Raw genomic sequence first — 19,860 nt, 5'->3', positions numbered from 1 at the left:
GTGTCCGATATCAGTTGAAACAGTAACATTGGAGGCTATGTTCTCAACTGATACCGGTGTCTCTTGAATCATTGTCGGTTCTAATGGCAATTCTCCCCTCGTACCGTAATCATGGTCTCCCCATTGAGTAAATTTATCTCTCTCGTTCAAAGTGTTCATCCTTTTAGATTTTTTGAATCTGTCGTTCTTAATAAACCGACCGCGAACACGAAGGCGGTCGCAGTCGTCTGCCATTTTCTTTGTTTACCTTGTCTACCGATTGCGTAAAAAAAGAATCGGAACCGATTTTAATTACGCAAAATGCACGTGCTATAATAGGTCATGTGATACCCGTCCGTCTCTACCTTAAGGATGATGAAATGATAATGATAAATGAATATACCTTTTTGTACATGACCAACACTTAAGAGTCGCATTTTTATGTGCAAGGTAACAAATTAGCGTACCCGGTACAAAGACACACTGGGGGTCCAACAAAATAATTGAACCCGTAATTGAGGCTAGCCTGCTACCAGTCAATCCCATATTTAATAAAAACCTGTTAATATATTTTATGCTTTATGTGCATATCTTATTAGTCTAGCAACACTTGTTTTGTTTTGATAACACTTTTTGTTGCATAATTTGTTTGATTATTCTCCTTGATTCTTTGTATCAAAAAGCTTAGTTTTTATTGTAAAATGGTGTTTCACAGCTTCCATTATCCTTGTGACTTGCTATTGTATTAATATCCAGTAGGCATGCAATAACTATTCTAAATAGTATAAAATATTTTTTAACAAGTAAAGATTACCCCGTTTTGATCCAGACTTCCTTACCACTAGCATCTAAGATACATACACTGACAAAATATTGTACCCGCACTCATATTACAATCACCCTGTCTGTCCGTCCGCCAGTCTGTCCGTTCAGCAAATATTTTCAATTTTCTTTTCAAAAGCATTAGTATGCTTAGCATGCATTCTTTTTTCGATTTATTCCATTTCATCCGATATGTATATATCTGGATCCGTGTCGAGCGTCCAACTATCAAACAGAGTCCAAATGGCGTGAATAACGACTACAGTGGCTCCTGCTGTCGTCAACAATAAGCAAAAACTCATACCGTATTATAATTATCAGATACAAGTATATGAGGCATTGACTTTGAAAATATAAACAGTTCAAACGAAAATAAAACATCTTTACTAGAGTAAAATTAACAAAAAAATGACAGAAAGTAAAAAAACGACATCCACTGAATTGAAAGCTCCTGACTTGGGAAAGCCAATATAGAATTTGGCCCGATTAAACGCGTTTACCAGCGTTCAACACTCTGGTGTAACAGCACGATATAAGAGATAAAACCGGTAAAATTCAGTTGGAAATAGCTCAACTAATCAATATTGAATTAATCCCAAAACAATTACATTTTTATGATGAAAGACACAGAGTACCGATCTTAAAGTACCCCAGGTACTGAAAGCTGATTCTTATGTTCATGTTGAATTACCTGAGTTAAAAAAAATAAGGAGATATGATATGATTGCCAATAAGAAATGAAGTGGATGTAAGCAATGATAGGCAACCGTACGGCCTTCATCAATGAGAAAAATCCATACCGTATAGTCGACTATAAAAGGAACCAACTTGAAAAATATGAAACAATTCAATTAAGAAAACTACCGGCATGATTTAAAAGAAAACAATTTACGAAAAACAAATATAACAGATATGAACCAACGACAACAAGTGAACCACAGGCTCCTGACATGGGACAGGCACATACAGAATGAGTGCTCAACCCCTCCCCCTAAGCCTGGGACAGTGGTGCAACAGCACGACATAAGAACAACCTGGAAAAACCTTCCTTCAGAGGGCTTGGTTTACACATATATACATATTTAAAGTAATTATGAATATAAAATTTGTTTTCAGCCGTGTATCACCTTCACTGGTGATCCTATACATGGATATGTCGTAGAGTTTAACTTTATATATAAATATATATCTCTAAGGCGAGACAACAATTGAAACTAAAAAATTTTGCCTACCTCAATCAATATGTTATAGTTTAAGAATCCACTTCTAATTGGACTAGTAAGAGTTGTCTTAATCCAAAAACAACTATGACAATATCAAGCCTTACTAATTATAAGTACATTTTAAAAAGAAAATTACTTTAAAGACTGAAGTGGCATTGTAGTTGTCTTAAAAATGTAACATGTAAGTATATAAATTAGCATTCTCGTCCACTTTAAATCAGAGATACTTTGGGACAGGACATTTTTTAGCCAATTACTATGTACTATAAATTAATTGTTTACTATCCACAGCGGTCAATGTTTATATGCAGATTAGTCATCTATTGCTAATCAAGTACACCTTCCAAATTACAATCTATATAACGAATTGGTGTACACATTTATTTACATATATCATTTTAAATTACAAAATTCTTTTTTTTTAATGTTAGTTGACTTTCATTTGAAAGAAAAGTGTGTGTCGACAATTAAAATTTAAAGAAGTACAAGACCTGTATTAATTTTTTATAAATATACACATCCCTTTGTCGAACGTTTTCTCTGGGGAAAAATCGGAGATTTTAAATAAACAAGATTAACCGCAGAAGAAGAGAACGTTTGAAATGATGCTTAATAAAGTATGATGCAATCCCAGTTATCAATTTTAACAGAGACAAATTCTGACTAACACTTTGAATTCCATATTTCTGAAATTGCTAGAAAAATCTCTGTCTAATAATAAATACCCACGGAAATTAAATATTATAAAACATTAAGAGACGAAAGGAAAAAGGGACACCAATCTGATAACGACAAATAAAAGCATGTCAAATATTAAATAATAAAAGGTTCATTTGCAAAGTATATCGAAAAACAAAATAATGGTCAAAACCATGAAAGACAACTCAAATCAATCGTATGATAGGTAAAGATACGTGTATATACGTGGTCTTATGACAGTGAAGTTTTGGCGGGAATCCCAATAATCACGTGATATATAAAAATCATGATTTCTTTGTTTTTCATCATCTTAGAAATACTTGATATTGATAAAATTTATCACGAATGGGTTTAATAGTTTAGGAATTCTTAGTTAAAATTTGAGTTACGTATTTAACAAAATTAATAGGTTAGCAATAACCGATCCCGTTACGTGCGTACGACGAGTTAGGTACGTATGTCATTTTATTGGAAATCTCTACTATACGGTATGAGTTTTACTTATCATTGAAGGCCTTATGGTAACCTATGAATGATTCATCTGTGTTCTTTGGCCTTTAGTGGATAGTTGTGTCAATGACAACCTTACCACATCTCTATATTTTTATATTGATCAGGTACGCTGAAGACCAAATATTTAGAATTCTGCAAATAATATATAAAACATTGACAAGCACCTATAGCAAACGGGTCAAACTGAACATGCAATATCGTTTAAGGATTTTTTCACTTAAGAATGCAACATTAGTCTTAGTTCAAATGAATAATCCACATGTTAAAAATTACAAACGTACATCATTTAATCCATGTCTGTACATGTACTGACACATAGACAAATGTGTAGATGGTAAGGCACAAGAAGATTACATTTGTAGCACCAAAGACGTTTAACAACTTGCTACAAAGCATGCAACTTGTGCATTTTTCAAAGTAAGCATTTATAGTTGTACATGTGCGATTGTTGCTTCATGTCATGTCTGCCATTTTTAAGGTCTAATTGTGTTGCTTAACGTCTGATATTCCTAAGGTCCAACTGTCTTACTTAATGTTTGATATTCCAAAGGTCGGACTGTGTTGCTTAAAGCCTGATATTCTTAAGATCTAACTGTGTTGAAGTCGTTAATTGGTGTTCCCATTTCTTTGTCTGAATATTTTCGGCGTGGTTACTAAATTAATTATATTGTGTTTTACTTTAGGAATGTTCTTCTTATATTTGCCTTATTAATTTACCTTGCCGCGAAAAAAATACAATCATAAGCCATGTAACTATCTTTTTTTAAAATGACATGCTTTTCTGCCGCCTGATATTTGTATTGTATAATGATAAAGTATTTTTACGTGTAATTTTTTTTTCTTTTTTGCTCTTTTACGTTTTTGAATCCAATAGTCGGGTCCTTTATTGTCAAATTCCAATTTTAGACCGCTTCCAGGGCTTTCTATTGTTACCTTACTTTGTCAGTTGTCCTTGTCAAATATGATGCTGAAAATATAACACTTTTTGTCTTTTTTTTTAAATTTTGAACTCAGGGTCTTTATCTACCTTTAAGTCTGTATATTTCGCCCTCTTTGAATGCTTTGTGCTAGTTAAGTCGATCGAGCCTTACTGTTATTCATTGTGCAACGTATTTGAAATAAAACAGGCTTGTTTACATTGTAGGTACAACGACTATCAAATAACTACTGCGAAAAGAAACAAATCAGGCATTGAAAAATTCGTCGTGTTCACCTTGCAAAATTGTTATCCTTATAACGATAATAACTATACTCCTAACTTTGCTTGGCTTTGGACTTTATTTCTTAATCCTCAGAAATATCAGTGAAGGTTTGTTTATTTTTTAATTGTACGTTCTTATCCAGAACTCAATCTTACAGCTTAAAGATTTTTAATTACTAAAACATTTTTTGTTTTATAATTGGTTAGTAACGAGTAGCTAACAATTAATCGTTTTTAACATACTGATTCAATAAACTTATTTCAAACTCGGTACAATCTTTCATGAAAAGAAACTATTCCAGTTATTTTGTTTTGTTCTACTTATATAATTCAGTAATAGTTTACTAGAGATTTCAAAGGTTACCAGTGACTTTTGAATGCGTCATTAACATTTCCAAAAATAGTACTACGTACCTAAATAAAAGGACAAGTGATTGTTTGCCAGACTGAGTGAAGAGTTTTTGCATACCTTGTTAAATGATTAAAAAATAACCTTTATTAATTTTGTGCGTCCGATGCATCCTTCTGGGTCATTCTTCATCATGAACGCACTTACCTAAAAATCTTAAATAAAAGTTTTAGTATGAAGCAAGTTCTTGATTCAATTGTAAATAGGTAGTTCTGATACTCTTTGTTAGAATAATATAAATCTGAAAGTTATACTATAAAATGAAATAACTCTTTATAATTTCCAGGCTTCCGAAGCGCTTTTTCGGATTTACCTTCATCAGGAAAGCTCAGCCAAGGATGTATACGAATCGAAACTGTTGAAGAGCTATATGACCAAAAAGGACTTGTATAAACATACTAGTATCGTAACAAACTCTTAAACGTTGAACATTGAAAATTTAAAATACTTTTGAATATTTTACCTTTCTTTTCGATTACAAATTACTGAATGAAAAGTCGGCTGAAATAAGATATTCGAACATTTACTATTACATTAAGTTGATAATAAACACATTTTACGCTTTAATTCATTCATTCTGTATTCAAGATTAACTTTCATTTGTTTTCTCTTACATCATGCTTCTGTAACATTTAAAAGTGACTCTTCAAGTAGCCACTTTACTAAAAAAAAAGGTGATCTTCTTAAGACATAGAGGCGAATAAAAAACATTTTGGCTATATTCTGTCTTCAAAAATATTTTGAAAAGATATACGAATAAAAGAAGATTTGAATCACACTGGAACTAAACAGCAACCTTCCAACAAAAAAGCCTTTACTACAAAGTTTAGCAATTCACGACGTTCAACAATATACAAAGTGTCAATTCACTATATCAGGGAGCAGAAAAAAGAACACCTACATGCCATTAATACAAACTTTTGTAAAATTCATAAAACAAATTAAGAAAAGCGCTTTCGACGCATGAAATTTCTAAAGTGTTGATTTCATTTTCTAAGATATAAAAAAAAAGACAACCACTGACTGAGTAAATCAAATTTGTTGTAATCCGTGAATGCAATTTAAACAACATGTAAAGTCAATCGAATGGGCACCATGTTTCGAATTCGTAATGGTTACTATATTTCTGTTTCTCAAATTTTGGGGCATGGTATATTCGCTATTTTAACGATATGTATCGTTTTTGTCCATTCTATTTTATTATATTACTGTTTTCATTTTATTTACAATTCGACACGAAGAAACTTTAAAAAGGTCGCTATTACGCAAACCTATTCTAGATAGTTTTACTAGAGTATCGGCAGCTAATTGAAGTATTTATTTGAAAAAAAAGAATGTTTGTATAAACACAACAGTTATTATAATAAAAAATGAAAATAAATGGGTGCTATATTTGTTATATTGCAGAAGAGAAAATACTACTTTGGAGGCGGTGATATCGACATCAATCAAAACCATGCAAATGCCAACGACTCTATCAAGTACGTTTGTAACAACAATTGGCAGTACGAAAGCTTCAACAGATACCTTTACCAATCCGGCATCTAAGCTTATAACTTCAACCGATCAGGATATATCATCTGCAAAGGGTACGTTGTAATTGTACAGCTAGAAATGGTGAGATACAAAAGAAAAATAATTTGGTTGGCTTGTCCTGCAATTTGATACTGAATTATTACATTTCCATTGGATATTTGTTAGTCAATGATGACTTTCAAATATCATTATGTTTTCCTCCGTGACAACGGAGACATGTGATTTCTTCAGAAATATGTATAAAACGCCTGCACTTTTATATTAGCAATCTTCTTTTTGTCAAATTTCGATTCCATTCTGAAGCGTACGTTTTAAGATTCTAGGTTTGACGCCGGATTTTAACCTATAACCATGTGATGACGTTAAACTGTTGAAATACTTAAAATATGAACAAATTTCGGGGAATTCTCATTTTTTAAACAAAGCAAATTTTTCAATAAGAGAAATAGGTTTTACAACGTTAGGAAACCTATAAGCATATTTTTCGTTAAAAACAACAATGGTGTCTTTTTTTATCAGCAATGATAAAAAGGACAAACCCTTAATAAAGATATTATAATAACATGCAACAGCTGATCAGGTCCTAGGTGCAATTCTTTCTACTGGTTTTGTTATCTTTTAAAAGCATTGTCATGTGTGAAATAATTATTCAAATTGCAGAAAACATTGAACCTTCCTGATAAAAGCTTTGCATTGGAGTTTAGACTTACCGTTTTGGATAATTCTCTACATAAAAAATGAAAAATTGCAATTAATCTTCTTGTTTTGGGACCAATACAGCTGACCATGAATTTGTACCACGGTCAATACAAAAACAGACAATACATGACGTTATATATCATGTGATAAACTGAATATTGCCTTACCATTTTTCATATTAATGTTATTTGATATATACTTAAGTATTTATATAACTGCCATTGATAGATCATACACATCGTTCCATAAGGCTTAATTTTTTACAGTACTTATACAAATCCTTCACTCGATTATTCAATCTTATAAATTGAATATAAGTAATAAATCACAATCGGGACAATTTTTCCTAGAGTGTTTAAATTTTCCATAGAATGATACCGACGTTGCTAATATACTAAGAAATATTATCGTTTGTCATACAAACATCTGTGTACTATCCTTTCAGAGAGTTACCCATCTGAAGCACCAAGTTCAACAACGCAATTCTACTGTAAGTATCTGATTGCATAACAAGAATAGTATACAAAATAGTATACAGTACATCAGAAGGTCGTGGGAAATAGTTTCTTTTTTTTTTGCATTTTTTCTATGTCAGAACTTAATGTTGAAATATAGTATTTCCCTCTGTTATAGATTCCCTTGATAGAGGTTGTCACTTATAAGGAAGCTATTGACCCAAAGGTTATCAAGGGTACAGTAGGGGTCATCTCTTCGACGACAGTGTAATGGACACCATCATGATTTTGTTCAACTTTACAAAATGTCATAGATGACCACTAATATGTTACTCTTGTAGTAGCTTACAACATGTTTCCTTTTCCTAGATGCGACACCAGCGGGTGCTATTGGTACCAAGTTATTAAAAAGTTTTTGTTTTTTGAAAGGGTTGGGTAAGGGGTTATTTATTAAAACTTATATTTGTCAAATTGTGTAAACTATTTATAAAGGGGGTCAAATCGTATACGGCAGTAAAGTGATTAAAAGATTTCTATATTGGCTAATAACTGTATAATTATATCTCTGTATGTTCCGTTTACGTTTCACAGCATCATAATTTTTGAAAAATATCCAAACAAATAGGGGGAAGATACCTAGGGGTCATTTAATTCTCATAAGAAACTGACAACGAAAAGGCAGGGAAAAAACGAAAGACGACAAAAAGACAAACAAATCCACAAAAAGCTACATGGAAAACTAAAGACTGAGCAACACGAACCCCACCAACAACTTAAATTCTTGATCCTCTTTGTATAATCATCATTGTGAATACTTCTTCTGTATCTCGAGAAATTTTTTGATTCTGTTCTGATAATGTCAGAAAAGTTGAAATATAAACCCAACGCTTTCATTTCTTTTGTTTAAGTACTGTTTAAATTAAGTAAGAATTATGAATTGATACCGATGAAGGCGAAGTTAAATTCTTTTTTTTTTTGTATGTTATTTTAAATTTTTTTGAATTTTGGACAATAGCAAATACAATTTTTCCTTCTTTTGCATTAAGGTTTGCCGACTGGTAAAACAATTTTACAACTCAATCCCCATCAAAGAGCTGATCTTGAAGATAACAGAAATTCGTTGTTGCATAGTTGCGAAGCCGATGCTGGTTTTCCAGCAGGCAATCTAAGCATTGAAATTGTGAAGTCAGGAGAGTTGGAGTCCAGAAAATTAAACGTAGCAACTATTATCACAGAGGACAGCAAGACATCATGCGAAATTCACAGAAAAATAAATATTGGAATAGTATTTACATCTCATATGGAGAAGGCTATCATCAGATGCAAAGTAATTCATAACTACTTCCCAGACTCTCCGGCCTTCTATTCCAATAATGAAACAGTTTCACTTATTCCAGGTAAATATCTCTATTGTATGCAAATTTAATAAATATAATTGAGACCAAATAAACAAAATGATTTTCAGTGAGGAAATACTGTAAGTCTAAAAGCGTTGTCTTGGTATTAATCTAAACCAAAATGAAAATGAGGTTATTTTGCAAGATTATGCAGTTTTATTGAATGTGGATTTATTTCTCTTTTCTCTTTTTTGACTGTTCATGCGATCTGGCACTTTTATTTCTATTGAAGTTAAACTTATTATCCATAATCTGACCAATTCGTTTACATTATACGGTTTTTATTTTAACAATGTCATGTTGTTCGCAGACTACGTATGACTTCACTACAGTTCTATATCTATTGGAAGTGTTTTGGTTGATATTTCTCTCTCGGAGAACATGGGTTATTTGGTAATTAAAATTGGGCTGTGAATTACTTTTTTAGTAACTGCGAGTAATTTTTGATTAGTTCTTAGTGTCTTTCGTCTTTTTTGGTATTTGTTTGTGGTACGACTTGTCCTTTTCAACTTCTTTTTAACAGTTATATCTTATAGTATGTTTTTACAACGTTATCCCAAGATCGATGAAGGATTCAGCTCTCATACATGTAACATATTAAATCCCGCCACATTTGTTATGTGCATGTCGCGAGCCAGTAATCTGGATGTGGTTTTTTTTCTATCTGTCGTATTTGTTTTGTTGTTCATGGTTGCAGTATAAACACAGTGCGTATAAATCAGGCCATTAGGTTTGTTCTTGAATTCTTTAACTTTTTGTCCTATTAGATTAATGCATAGCTTACTATACGGGAAGGGTGTTTTCTCTTTGTTGAAGGCCGTACGGTGACCATTAATTGTGTCAATATTCAAAGTGAGAAACTCAATTATAATAAATATTTCCATATGACGTGCTGCGTTCACTTAGTTTACAATTGCGTGATAAAATTTTCGATATATCTATACATGTACTAAGCACAGACTCAGAGATCTACATATGCATGGCTGCCACAGTTTCCTTTGTAATTTGTCGAGCGAAGCAAGGCCAAAAAATATCACTTTGAAGAATATATATTATTAAAAAACTTGACATATAGATATTCACAAGAACTAGCAGAAAATGCCAAAATATTGACTTTTCAGAAAATCAATATAAAATATCTGTGGTCAGTCGATAGGATTTGTGATATACAAACTGCAACGACTTCACATTGCCAAGCTAATCCGTTGTGTAATTTAAGATCCCGTCAAATATAAGGGCATTCTTCGGGTTGTAATTTAAAGTATTAAAGGAATAACAGAACTGTAGTTGAAGAGTTGCCGCCGTCAATTGGCAATTTGATGGTCGCAGATGCAGTAATGCGGATCCAGTAAACGGATATTTACGACTAGCAAATCCAAATTGACGGCGACAACATTTCAACAACAGTACTGTTATTTCGATTCTAATGCATACATTCAGACATATTACCATTTTTATTTAAATAGTGAACCTTCTTGGAACTCGTGGTGGACGGAAGGCAAAGTCAATCGAAAATTTCAAAGTAGGTAGTTAAGAATTTGCTATTTCATTATTTAATATAATAATGTTGTTTATTCATGTTTACGACAGTAAATTTCTTTCAGGTGATATATGTAACGATAACATTGTCTCCGAAAGCAATCGTGCACATCCGACAAACTGTCATCATTATATTAGGTGCCAGAATAAAATTCCTTATGGTCTGGCATGTCAGTACAACTATTGTTTTGGAATATATACACTAGAAACATGCAGTCCTTGCAGTGAAGTTACATGTCGAACAACAAATAAGAAAATCCAACTTCACAAAATCAAATTTTTAGTATGTCTGTGATGCATGCCACTTTCTTTTTAAATTACTTTAAAATTGTTCCGCTTTGAGCATTTGTCAAAAGGCGCATCTGTGCAGTAAAATTCATATCTGTAATGTCATTAGCCTACATAAAGATAAGGGGATATATTAGGATTGATAATGAGATAACTTTCAACATTGCAGAGACTAAATGACGTAGATGTTAGCGACTATAGTTCATCGTTTGACCTTCAACAATGATCAAATATTGATAGCGCTTTATACACCATTTACAAAAACCCACATGATAAAATGTAAAACAATCAAAACAGCCTCATTTATGCAAGCACACATAACATTAACTTAATATGGCATACATCAACCAATGTCAACCAACCATTGAGTTACAGGCTTCTGAATTGGAACAAGAACGCTACGGGGTTAAACATGTTTGCGAGCGCTCAACCCTGTTCTTATCTATGTCAATAATGTAACAGCACAACATAAGTACAAACACTTAAAATCATTTTGAAAGGGCTTGAATAATCTGATCGACAAAAAAGCTAACAAAACACTAAAGACACACAGTGCCAATCTAAGAATTATCACAGTAACCAAAAGCTAGTTATATTCCTCAATATATAAATCTGTGTCATTCAATGAGTGTTCTTGTTAAATTCTCAATGTAAAACCAACCTACAAAAAAATGCATTTGAAATCTTTGGCAGATGAATGAAAAGTCTGCAATGTATCCTGCATTTAGGAATAACAGTTTGAAGAGTTGCCACCATCAATTTGGGATTTGACGGTCGCAAATGCACTTTTACTGGCAACACGGAGCGATGGCAACTCTTCACATACAGAACTGTTATTCTTATCCTAATGCAATACTCTAAAAATGTCCAAGATTAAACGTTGTTGGGAATGACTCAGACCATTAATTGTGGAATTAATGGCAGACGTCATCCAATAAAAATTGTCGTTACATGCCAAATCGCATTAGAATTTGAATTCTGCTGATATATGGAAATGTAGAGAATGAAAGAAACTATTGCAAATCATTTTATTTCACTTCCTTAAATACCAGTTAGACCAAACATATCTAGTAATTTAATTAGATCGTATATATAATAACAATATAATTGAAAAAAAACAACATTTTTTATTAATGTTTCGATATAAAAAATCAAGAGAAAATTATTCATGCATAATTTTTGATAATTTCTTTTACTTTTAAAGGTATCTCCTGTACAAATACGACAATCGTTCAGCAGGTAATATGCAAATTAAAAAAGAAAGAACTTAACTGTTAGAAAAATTACCATATGTCCAAAGAACAAACTTTTTAAACTGGTATCAATAGTAAATGGTTTGTAGCTCGTTTCAAACTGACGCATATCAGCAGATATTTACTGACCATAACTTTGATAACTTATATCATATAGTCCCGTTCAGAAACAAAAAATGAATATGCAAAGTGTATGTTAGTTATGGTTTCCCGAGATAGTATCCTTCAGTTTCTTTAGAAAAATCCAATTGCTTTTATTCAAGATAATTTTTAAAAAAAAGTTTGTATTAGCATTGGAGTTTAAACAAAAGCAGAAAGCAGTTTTCATATATACCACAGATGTTCACATGTAAAAAAAAGCTCTCCAAAAGGAACACGACCAATTTCTCTTGCATTTGATACCCTCAAAATATTAAATTCTTAAAATTGTGAAAACCAGCATACTAGAAATTGAATCTTAAAAAGTGTTTATTAAGTTTGCCAATGTTCAAATCTCGTTTAGTGATTAGGAAGAGACAAGGAAAAACTGGGACAATCTTAATACCTCGAATAAGGAGCGAGATGGTGTTTGTCTACAAGACAGCATTTACAGCCATACATTCATCATTCGCCATGCGAATTTACGCTCTATCAAATTGTCACAATCTGTAAAATTACAAATCAGACTTTACTGGTCTATCTATATAATATATCTAAATATATATAAATATATACATTTTTGTATCATATACTTGAAATATTGTTTCACAATTTTACATAAATCAATTAAATCAAAGTCACGTTCCTGTGGAATTCATTTTGACAAGTTTACATGTTTTTTGTCAAATTTTGCATCTACGGACATCGTTCGAAAAATAAATTAATTGGTATCTGAAAGACAATACATAGCTTTACTTCCAACATAATCAAGGTTTTTGTTAAAAGTGTTTTTTATGTATTGCAGATGTATTTTGGGATAATTTGCGGGATTTTTTTGCATTCTTCAGGCGTTTATGATTTGATGACCTGTTTGGAAATAATGCAATATATTTTTAGAACCTTAAAGTACAATCATTTTGCTGTAATACTTTGAGTTCAAGTAAATATTAAAATACATTTTGAAAACGGCCTTGGTGTGAAATACATTCAGGGGACGAATCGAAATACTCCTTTACTCTTCTACAATGGACATTTATTTTATCATTCATCTTCATTATCAATCATGGTAACGTCCTCCTTGCTACGCTACGTTGATAGTTTAGCAAAGCAACGTCACCGCTGTTTCGAAGTTTGCATTATTATTTGTGTTTATAGTACTGCAATTTATAACTTATCGTGGTAGGTTGTGATAAAATAGTATTTAATTGTTTTTAAACGTTGGTCTATATTTAACAGCGATGAAAAAAACAATTTCAAAGTTCTTGCACATCAATTTATTAATTACTTTTACAGCAGAGCAAAGTTAGTATGACATTACACTCTGACCAAATTGCTGGTCTAACTTCTCCAAGAGCTGCACACCTCCATACTTGCACTGGTTTCATTGGCAATCTAACGGGCGAAATAAGTGTTGAAATACAATTGGAAGGAAACGATAATTATCAAACAATAAGTCCAAGTTATACGACCGAAACAGATACAACAGAAAACTGTGGAATAACAAGAGTCTTCAAGTTTTGGATTAGGTTTACTGTGGGTATGTACAATGAAAACATCAGATGTAAAGTAACAAATGGCCTTTATCCGGATGTTTCGCCAAAATATTCTAGCAGTGAAACTCTTTACCTTGTTTCAAGTAAGTAGAAATTCATAGAGAATAAGTTGTATTTCGTATGAAATGAAAATAAAACAAGCAAGGAAGACAATTTCGGTGAACCATGAAGACCTTACAAAATCTTTTGGATGGATAACAGCAATAATAACGCTGTTCAATTACTTGTTTTCGTAAAGGGAGTGTACGGGCTTAGTTTCATTAATTAAGACAACATAATTCTTATACGATTTGCATAAGTAGGAATCCTTATTGTCATTGGTGCTAAGGTTTTGTTTTTACATTTTTGTATAGTTTATGTTCACTCGACTACTCGCATATATAAGCAAGATGGAGACTTGATTTTATGTTACACACATACAACTTGGAAGCATTATTAACAGTCATAGGTTTTATGAATAAAAACGACAATATAAGAAATATAGATTTATTTGTGAGTACATTGACCTAGTTTGCACATGTATCAGTTCAGAGGGAAATTCATGCCATCGCATTTCTTTCATTATATATTTCCATTTATTAAAACGACAACTAAAAACAATGCAAAAAATTATACTGGGATAAACAAAGGATCATACCTTTTGTTTTTAATGCTCTCATATTGCTAGATAAGAAGTTAACAAAATCATGTCATTTTTAAACTTAAATTTGTTTATAAAGACAAAATTTTATCAAAATGGCTTTAAAAGTATGAGACACATAAAACGATTACTTTTATTTAAAACTTGTTATCGGTGTGTTAACAGCATTTCTATTTTTTGTAGACAATGTCTTTTTATATTCCGAATGATGATATTTTCGGGAGTGAGTGGTAGGAGGACTTTGGAAATGAATGTCCTGGCCTTGTAAGATGTGTCTGTCTGTATAGTGGTTTGTGATCTGTTAATTTTGTTGTTCCTCTTTCCTTTTGACCTAATTTGGTAAATTTCCAAATTATAGTATTTTATTGTACTTTTGGATCTTTCACTGTACATGTATATGTATATCGAATTTTTACTGGTAATACTTTCAAATTGTATAAATCGCACAGAGTATCTATCTACTTTTCAATTGATATTAGTCTCCTGATGATCTTGTGATATTTTAAAAATATAATTGCAGGTGAATTTTGTAATCAGAATTTTGAAGGAACCATAACTTATAAATATCATCATCCAACAACCTGTCATAGATATGTTACTTGTGAAGATAAAGGACCCGCCGTGCAAGCATGTCCAAGCAGTCTTTGCTTTAGTTTAGAAAAAGATTATTGTGATTTTTGCGCTCAAGTACAAACATGTCCGTAACAAAACCAATACCTTGAAACTTGTTTGATTTTTCTCTGTTGTATTCATATTAACAAGTTTCAATTGATGCTCTTAATTATTGTTGATCAACTTCGAACCATTCACTACAAAAGTCAAAAAGTCTGAAAAGACCAATTTTGGTCTGAATTATTTTTAAACATTCTTAACATATTATGAATTTGTCTAATAAGGTTCTTGATTTTTCTTGACAAGTGTCTTGACAGTATTAAAATTATCTAAAAATTTCTCAACACTTTCTGTATCATCTGATAAGAGTCTTGATTAGTCTTGACCAATTCTTGACTGTCCTAAATTTGTCTCGATCAGTCTTGACATATTCTTGACATTCTAAATAATGTCTGAATATGTCTTGACACATTCTTGACAGTCTTAAAGCTGTCTGAATATATCTCGACACATTCTTGACGGTCTTAAAGATGTCTTGACACTATCTCAACAGTATAAATTTAGCTTGAATTGTGTATAGACACATTCTGCACTGTTTAAACACTTTCTTTTGCTGTTATATACTCATTTTTATTATCGCTAAACTAAACTTAGAAGAATCAAGGATTTGTATAGTAAGATACCCTTTGGGTGCACCTATGTGGAAAACCCCGAATGACATTCTTGACAGTCTTAAAGCTGTCTGAATATATCTCGACACATTCTTGACGGTCTTAAAGATGTCTTGACACTATCTTAGCAGTATACATTTCGCTTGAATTGTGTATAGACACATTCTGCACTGTTTAAACACTTTCTTTTGCTGTTATATACTCATTTTTATTATCGCTAAACTAAACTTAGAAGAATCAAGGATTTGTATAGTGATATAGCCATATTTGTATTTATAAAAATATTTTATACCCAAATTTTCAATTATTTTACATGCCCAACTTTTGTTTTTTTTGTTACAGTCTTTGGATTAAAAATAGAAAAAAGGGGAAATTTTGTACAAAGACAGATTGCATTTGCATGAAACAGTCAAACACAGATTTAAGTAATCATTTTTAAACAGATTTTCTAAGGAAAAATCGGTTATTTAATTGGGGATGTACGGCAGGTGGGCGGGCGTCCGGGTGGCTACCAAACAGTATATTGGTCATGATTTGTAAAACTCAGAATTGTCAAGTAAATTTAAGACACAATTCAAAATTTTCAGAATATGTCAAGCCATACTGAGAAAAAAAAAGAATGTCGAGAATCTATCGAGAAATTTCAAGACAGTATTCAAATGTCAAGAATTTGTCAAGAAATTTTAAGGCCATACTCAGAATGTCGAGAATTTGTCGAGTAAATTTCATACAAATTTAATATAAATGAGAATTTGTCAAGGAAAATTAAGACACAAGTCATACATTTTGAGAATGTCGAGTAATTGTGCATGCAAATCAAGACAAAACTTGGTCTTTTCAGACTTTTGGACTTTTGTGGAGATTGCAGGAGTACAAATCTATCAAACCCAGTATAAATACATTAAAGTGGCACTAGCTGTCAAATTCATGTTCACCGATTAGATTCAAATTCTCATATTTGATTTATTACCATGTAAAACATTTATCCAAATTATACAAAGTCTAAAATAAACTATTAACAGGACATTGGCTCGATAATATGTAGCTTCGTTTCGTGTGTATTTTTGTCTTGACGACATCTAATTAACTATCGAGTTGACCTCCGAATACCTCCGATGGTCATATAAGCGATAGAAACAAAAGTATAGATATAAATAGAAAGTGAACTCGTGTAATTGGATTTTTCTAGGTCTGTTTTATTTTTTATATTATAGATTAAAAATGTGTGTTAATCATCGTTTTTACCTGTATAAGAATGATTTTTTTGTGGATCGAATCAGTAAATCAAATGATTTACCTCTGTTTCACTTTCAATGTTGACATTCTTTACCTTTAAATAACTTTACACGCACAATGCATGCGTTAGCCATCTCTAGCTAAGGAGTTAAATTGGATTTGACATGAATACGGATTCAATGAGGTCGAATTATTTACTTGCAAGTGAATAATTCATCATCAATGTTTCTTAGCTTATTTTGACGAAACTGAACCATACTGGCTGATAAAAGCGAATTATTATATCACTATTTCACTTTCATTAATGATTGAAAAAAAATATCATACTTTAGATTTTTTATATATCTCGTAGCTAGTGCCCCTTTAACATAGGTAACTATTATATTCAAAAATATACACATAAAAACTATAGTCTGCAATTGAAGTGCTAATTAATGCAGATTAAATGTAGTTAATTAAAAATATGTTTTCACTATACTTAGCTACAAAATACATTTTGTTTATTTGTTTTATTATATATTGCTCACACTTGTGTCTGTACTTGCAATACCTTAACAAGTTGCGATGTGTTTGTTTTTTTTTAATCTATATAAGCCAATGTTAACACATGCTAGTAAACTTTGCTTTAATTGTGACGTTACAAATGACAAACAAATACATATATTTCGGAGGACATGAAATGACACTGTCTCAACGAAAAAAATAGTTGCATATGATAACGTCTTTCTCTTCTGCTTGTGTTGTCAAAGTATAATTGTATACCGCAAGATATAGAAACCTAAAAAATAAAAAGGCGATTATATATTAGAGAAATAGATGATTGGCCCATCCCTGAAATTTGTCGATTACTTGACCTATCGTCTTAATAAAATATGATTTTACTGTACTGTATAAATTGTTTGACGAGCTAAAAAGGATTTTTAGGCTGTTCTTACTTTCTGTTAAGTTCTTTATTATATTATTGTCATTATTTAAGGAATAACTGTAATATTTTTTCTGTCTATGATGAAATAACATCAAAAATGTGGTGCACACTGAATACGGGTTATTTAAAAGTGTGCACCACATTTTTTATGTTATTTCGAATAGACAGAAAAAAATATTACAGTCATTCCTCATTATTTATTTCTAAATTCTATTTTAAGGAGTAAATTTTGAAAAAAAACGTTGGTGACGTCACGGTCACATAACAAAATTATGTCTATGAGCTGATAGACAAAATACTTTCAGCTAATCAGAAGACGTGTTACATCCAAAATTAAATTATTGTCATATAGATAACTGCTGATGATAATTATTTAGTGCATATCTTAGAGAAATAACTTTGATGTCAGCAAATATATATTCGTTTAACATTAACAAATTCCTTACTGCGCCATATAGTTGTTAACAACTGCCATAAATAGTACAACTATTCTATGTAGGTTTATGCATGGGTGTCAATCGTCAAATGAACTAGGAGATTGACCTGACGAAATTGCGTAGTCTTTTTTGTTAAAGTTATATAAACTTGTATAATTACATTTATTCTGAGAATATCTGTTTTCTCCTTTAATTTATGTTTTTTTATTTATTTATAAACCCTACACGTATAACTTTCCGTTGGTAAGTGTAACTCGGGCGTTGATATTTGAGGGAAAGGACGGTTTTGAGTTGTGAACAATATCATACATTACCAACCATTTTCAGGTGTTCGATAAACGTTTGTAATCTGTGCTGTATCATATTTTATCTGTACTATTGTTTGATGGCAATAAAAATCAGAAATCAATAAATCATTAAAATCTGTTATTAAAGAACACCTGCAGCAATTAATCTGTAACATTAGAAGATGGGCTACATGTATGACATACTTCGACAAAACACACATTGTGTAAACGAAGTCGGGAACCTTCCTTGAACACTGTGATATAAGCACTATCTGTATGTTTTGTAATATTATAGAATTTACTGAGAATTGTAAATTTCTTTATATGACACAAACAGATATAGACGAAACGTATACACACAAGGAACGAAGAATCATCTATAAATGCGTTCACCTTGAGAACACAAACATAAAATATATATATTGATGCTATGGACAAGTGCTCATTTTGTACAAGTCAAGAAGTTAAGTACAAGTTATCAGTATTTTGACATACATTTTCTGTTTACCATATGATCATATAATATAAAAACGTAAGCGAGATATTATTGCCTGCAGAAACTAATAAGATATAAATTTGCAACTCTAGGTCACTATGCGGCCTTTAACAATGAGCAAAATTCATACAGCATATCAAGATATTAAAGTCTTGTCAAGATAAAGGTAAACCAATTTAAGCGACAAAACTGCCTAATTTATGTTCAAACAATAATGTTTTACTGCGTGTGAGGTTGTGCTCCAGATAAATCTTCTTGTTTTGACTGACTCACCAGCCATTTCAGCTGCAAATACCAATTGTCAAGTCTTGCCAGGGATCAAACTCACTACCTTCCTTACTGAACACGATCTCACTAGACCATAGAGACGATTAATGATGAAAACACTTTACATTCTTAAATTTGAATTAAAAGAAAAAAGATATTACCATTCACATTTTTCAACTGTTTGTTTAGCATACGATTTATTAGCAAGTAAAGACAAGATTGAAACCCTTTTGAGTTGGAAGTACATTGAACTAAACCCGACAACTTAAGACAGTCTTCCCTAAAAATACATTACCATACCTTTATTTGGCAAATCCTTTCGACATGTTGGGTTCTCAATGTTCCTGAACCTGGTACATTTTTATCTTTTAAACTTTTTTATTCTAGTCATTTGTAGACGGAACACACATCTTGCATTAAAACATTATCTGGTACTTGTGATGAGTTCATTGTTAGACTAGGTGTCCCATAAAAATAAGAAGATGTGGTATGAGTGCTAATGAGACAACTCTCCACCCAAGTCACAATGTGTCAAAAGTAAACAATAATTTGTCATATTTGTCATAGTATGGTCTTCAACACAGA

The 19,860-nt window shown here is 31.7% G+C and overlaps 1 protein-coding gene across 7 annotated transcripts in view; it reads left to right on the top strand.

The window, feature by feature from the left end:
* The window catches only part of LOC127738486 (uncharacterized), a 119,710-nt gene that overhangs the window by 50,785 nt on the left and 49,065 nt on the right, over positions 1–19,860 (top strand). Inside the window, exon 8 of one of the 7 annotated variants that reach the window (XM_052249762.1) lies at positions 11,965–11,999. The exons of the other annotated variants lie outside the window; for them this stretch is intronic. Coding sequence (XP_052105722.1) covers positions 11,965–11,999 — 35 coding nt within the window. The remainder of the gene's footprint in view (positions 1–11,964; positions 12,000–19,860) is intronic. 7 annotated transcript variants of the gene reach the window in all.

Source organism: Mytilus californianus, unplaced genomic scaffold (assembly GCF_021869535.1).
Source record: "Mytilus californianus isolate M0D057914Y unplaced genomic scaffold, xbMytCali1.0.p SCAF_4, whole genome shotgun sequence".
Classification (NCBI taxonomy): Eukaryota; Metazoa; Mollusca; class Bivalvia; order Mytilida; family Mytilidae; genus Mytilus; species Mytilus californianus.
Note: the sequence above shows the minus strand (reverse complement) of the source record. Positions and strands in the feature narration are given on the sequence as shown.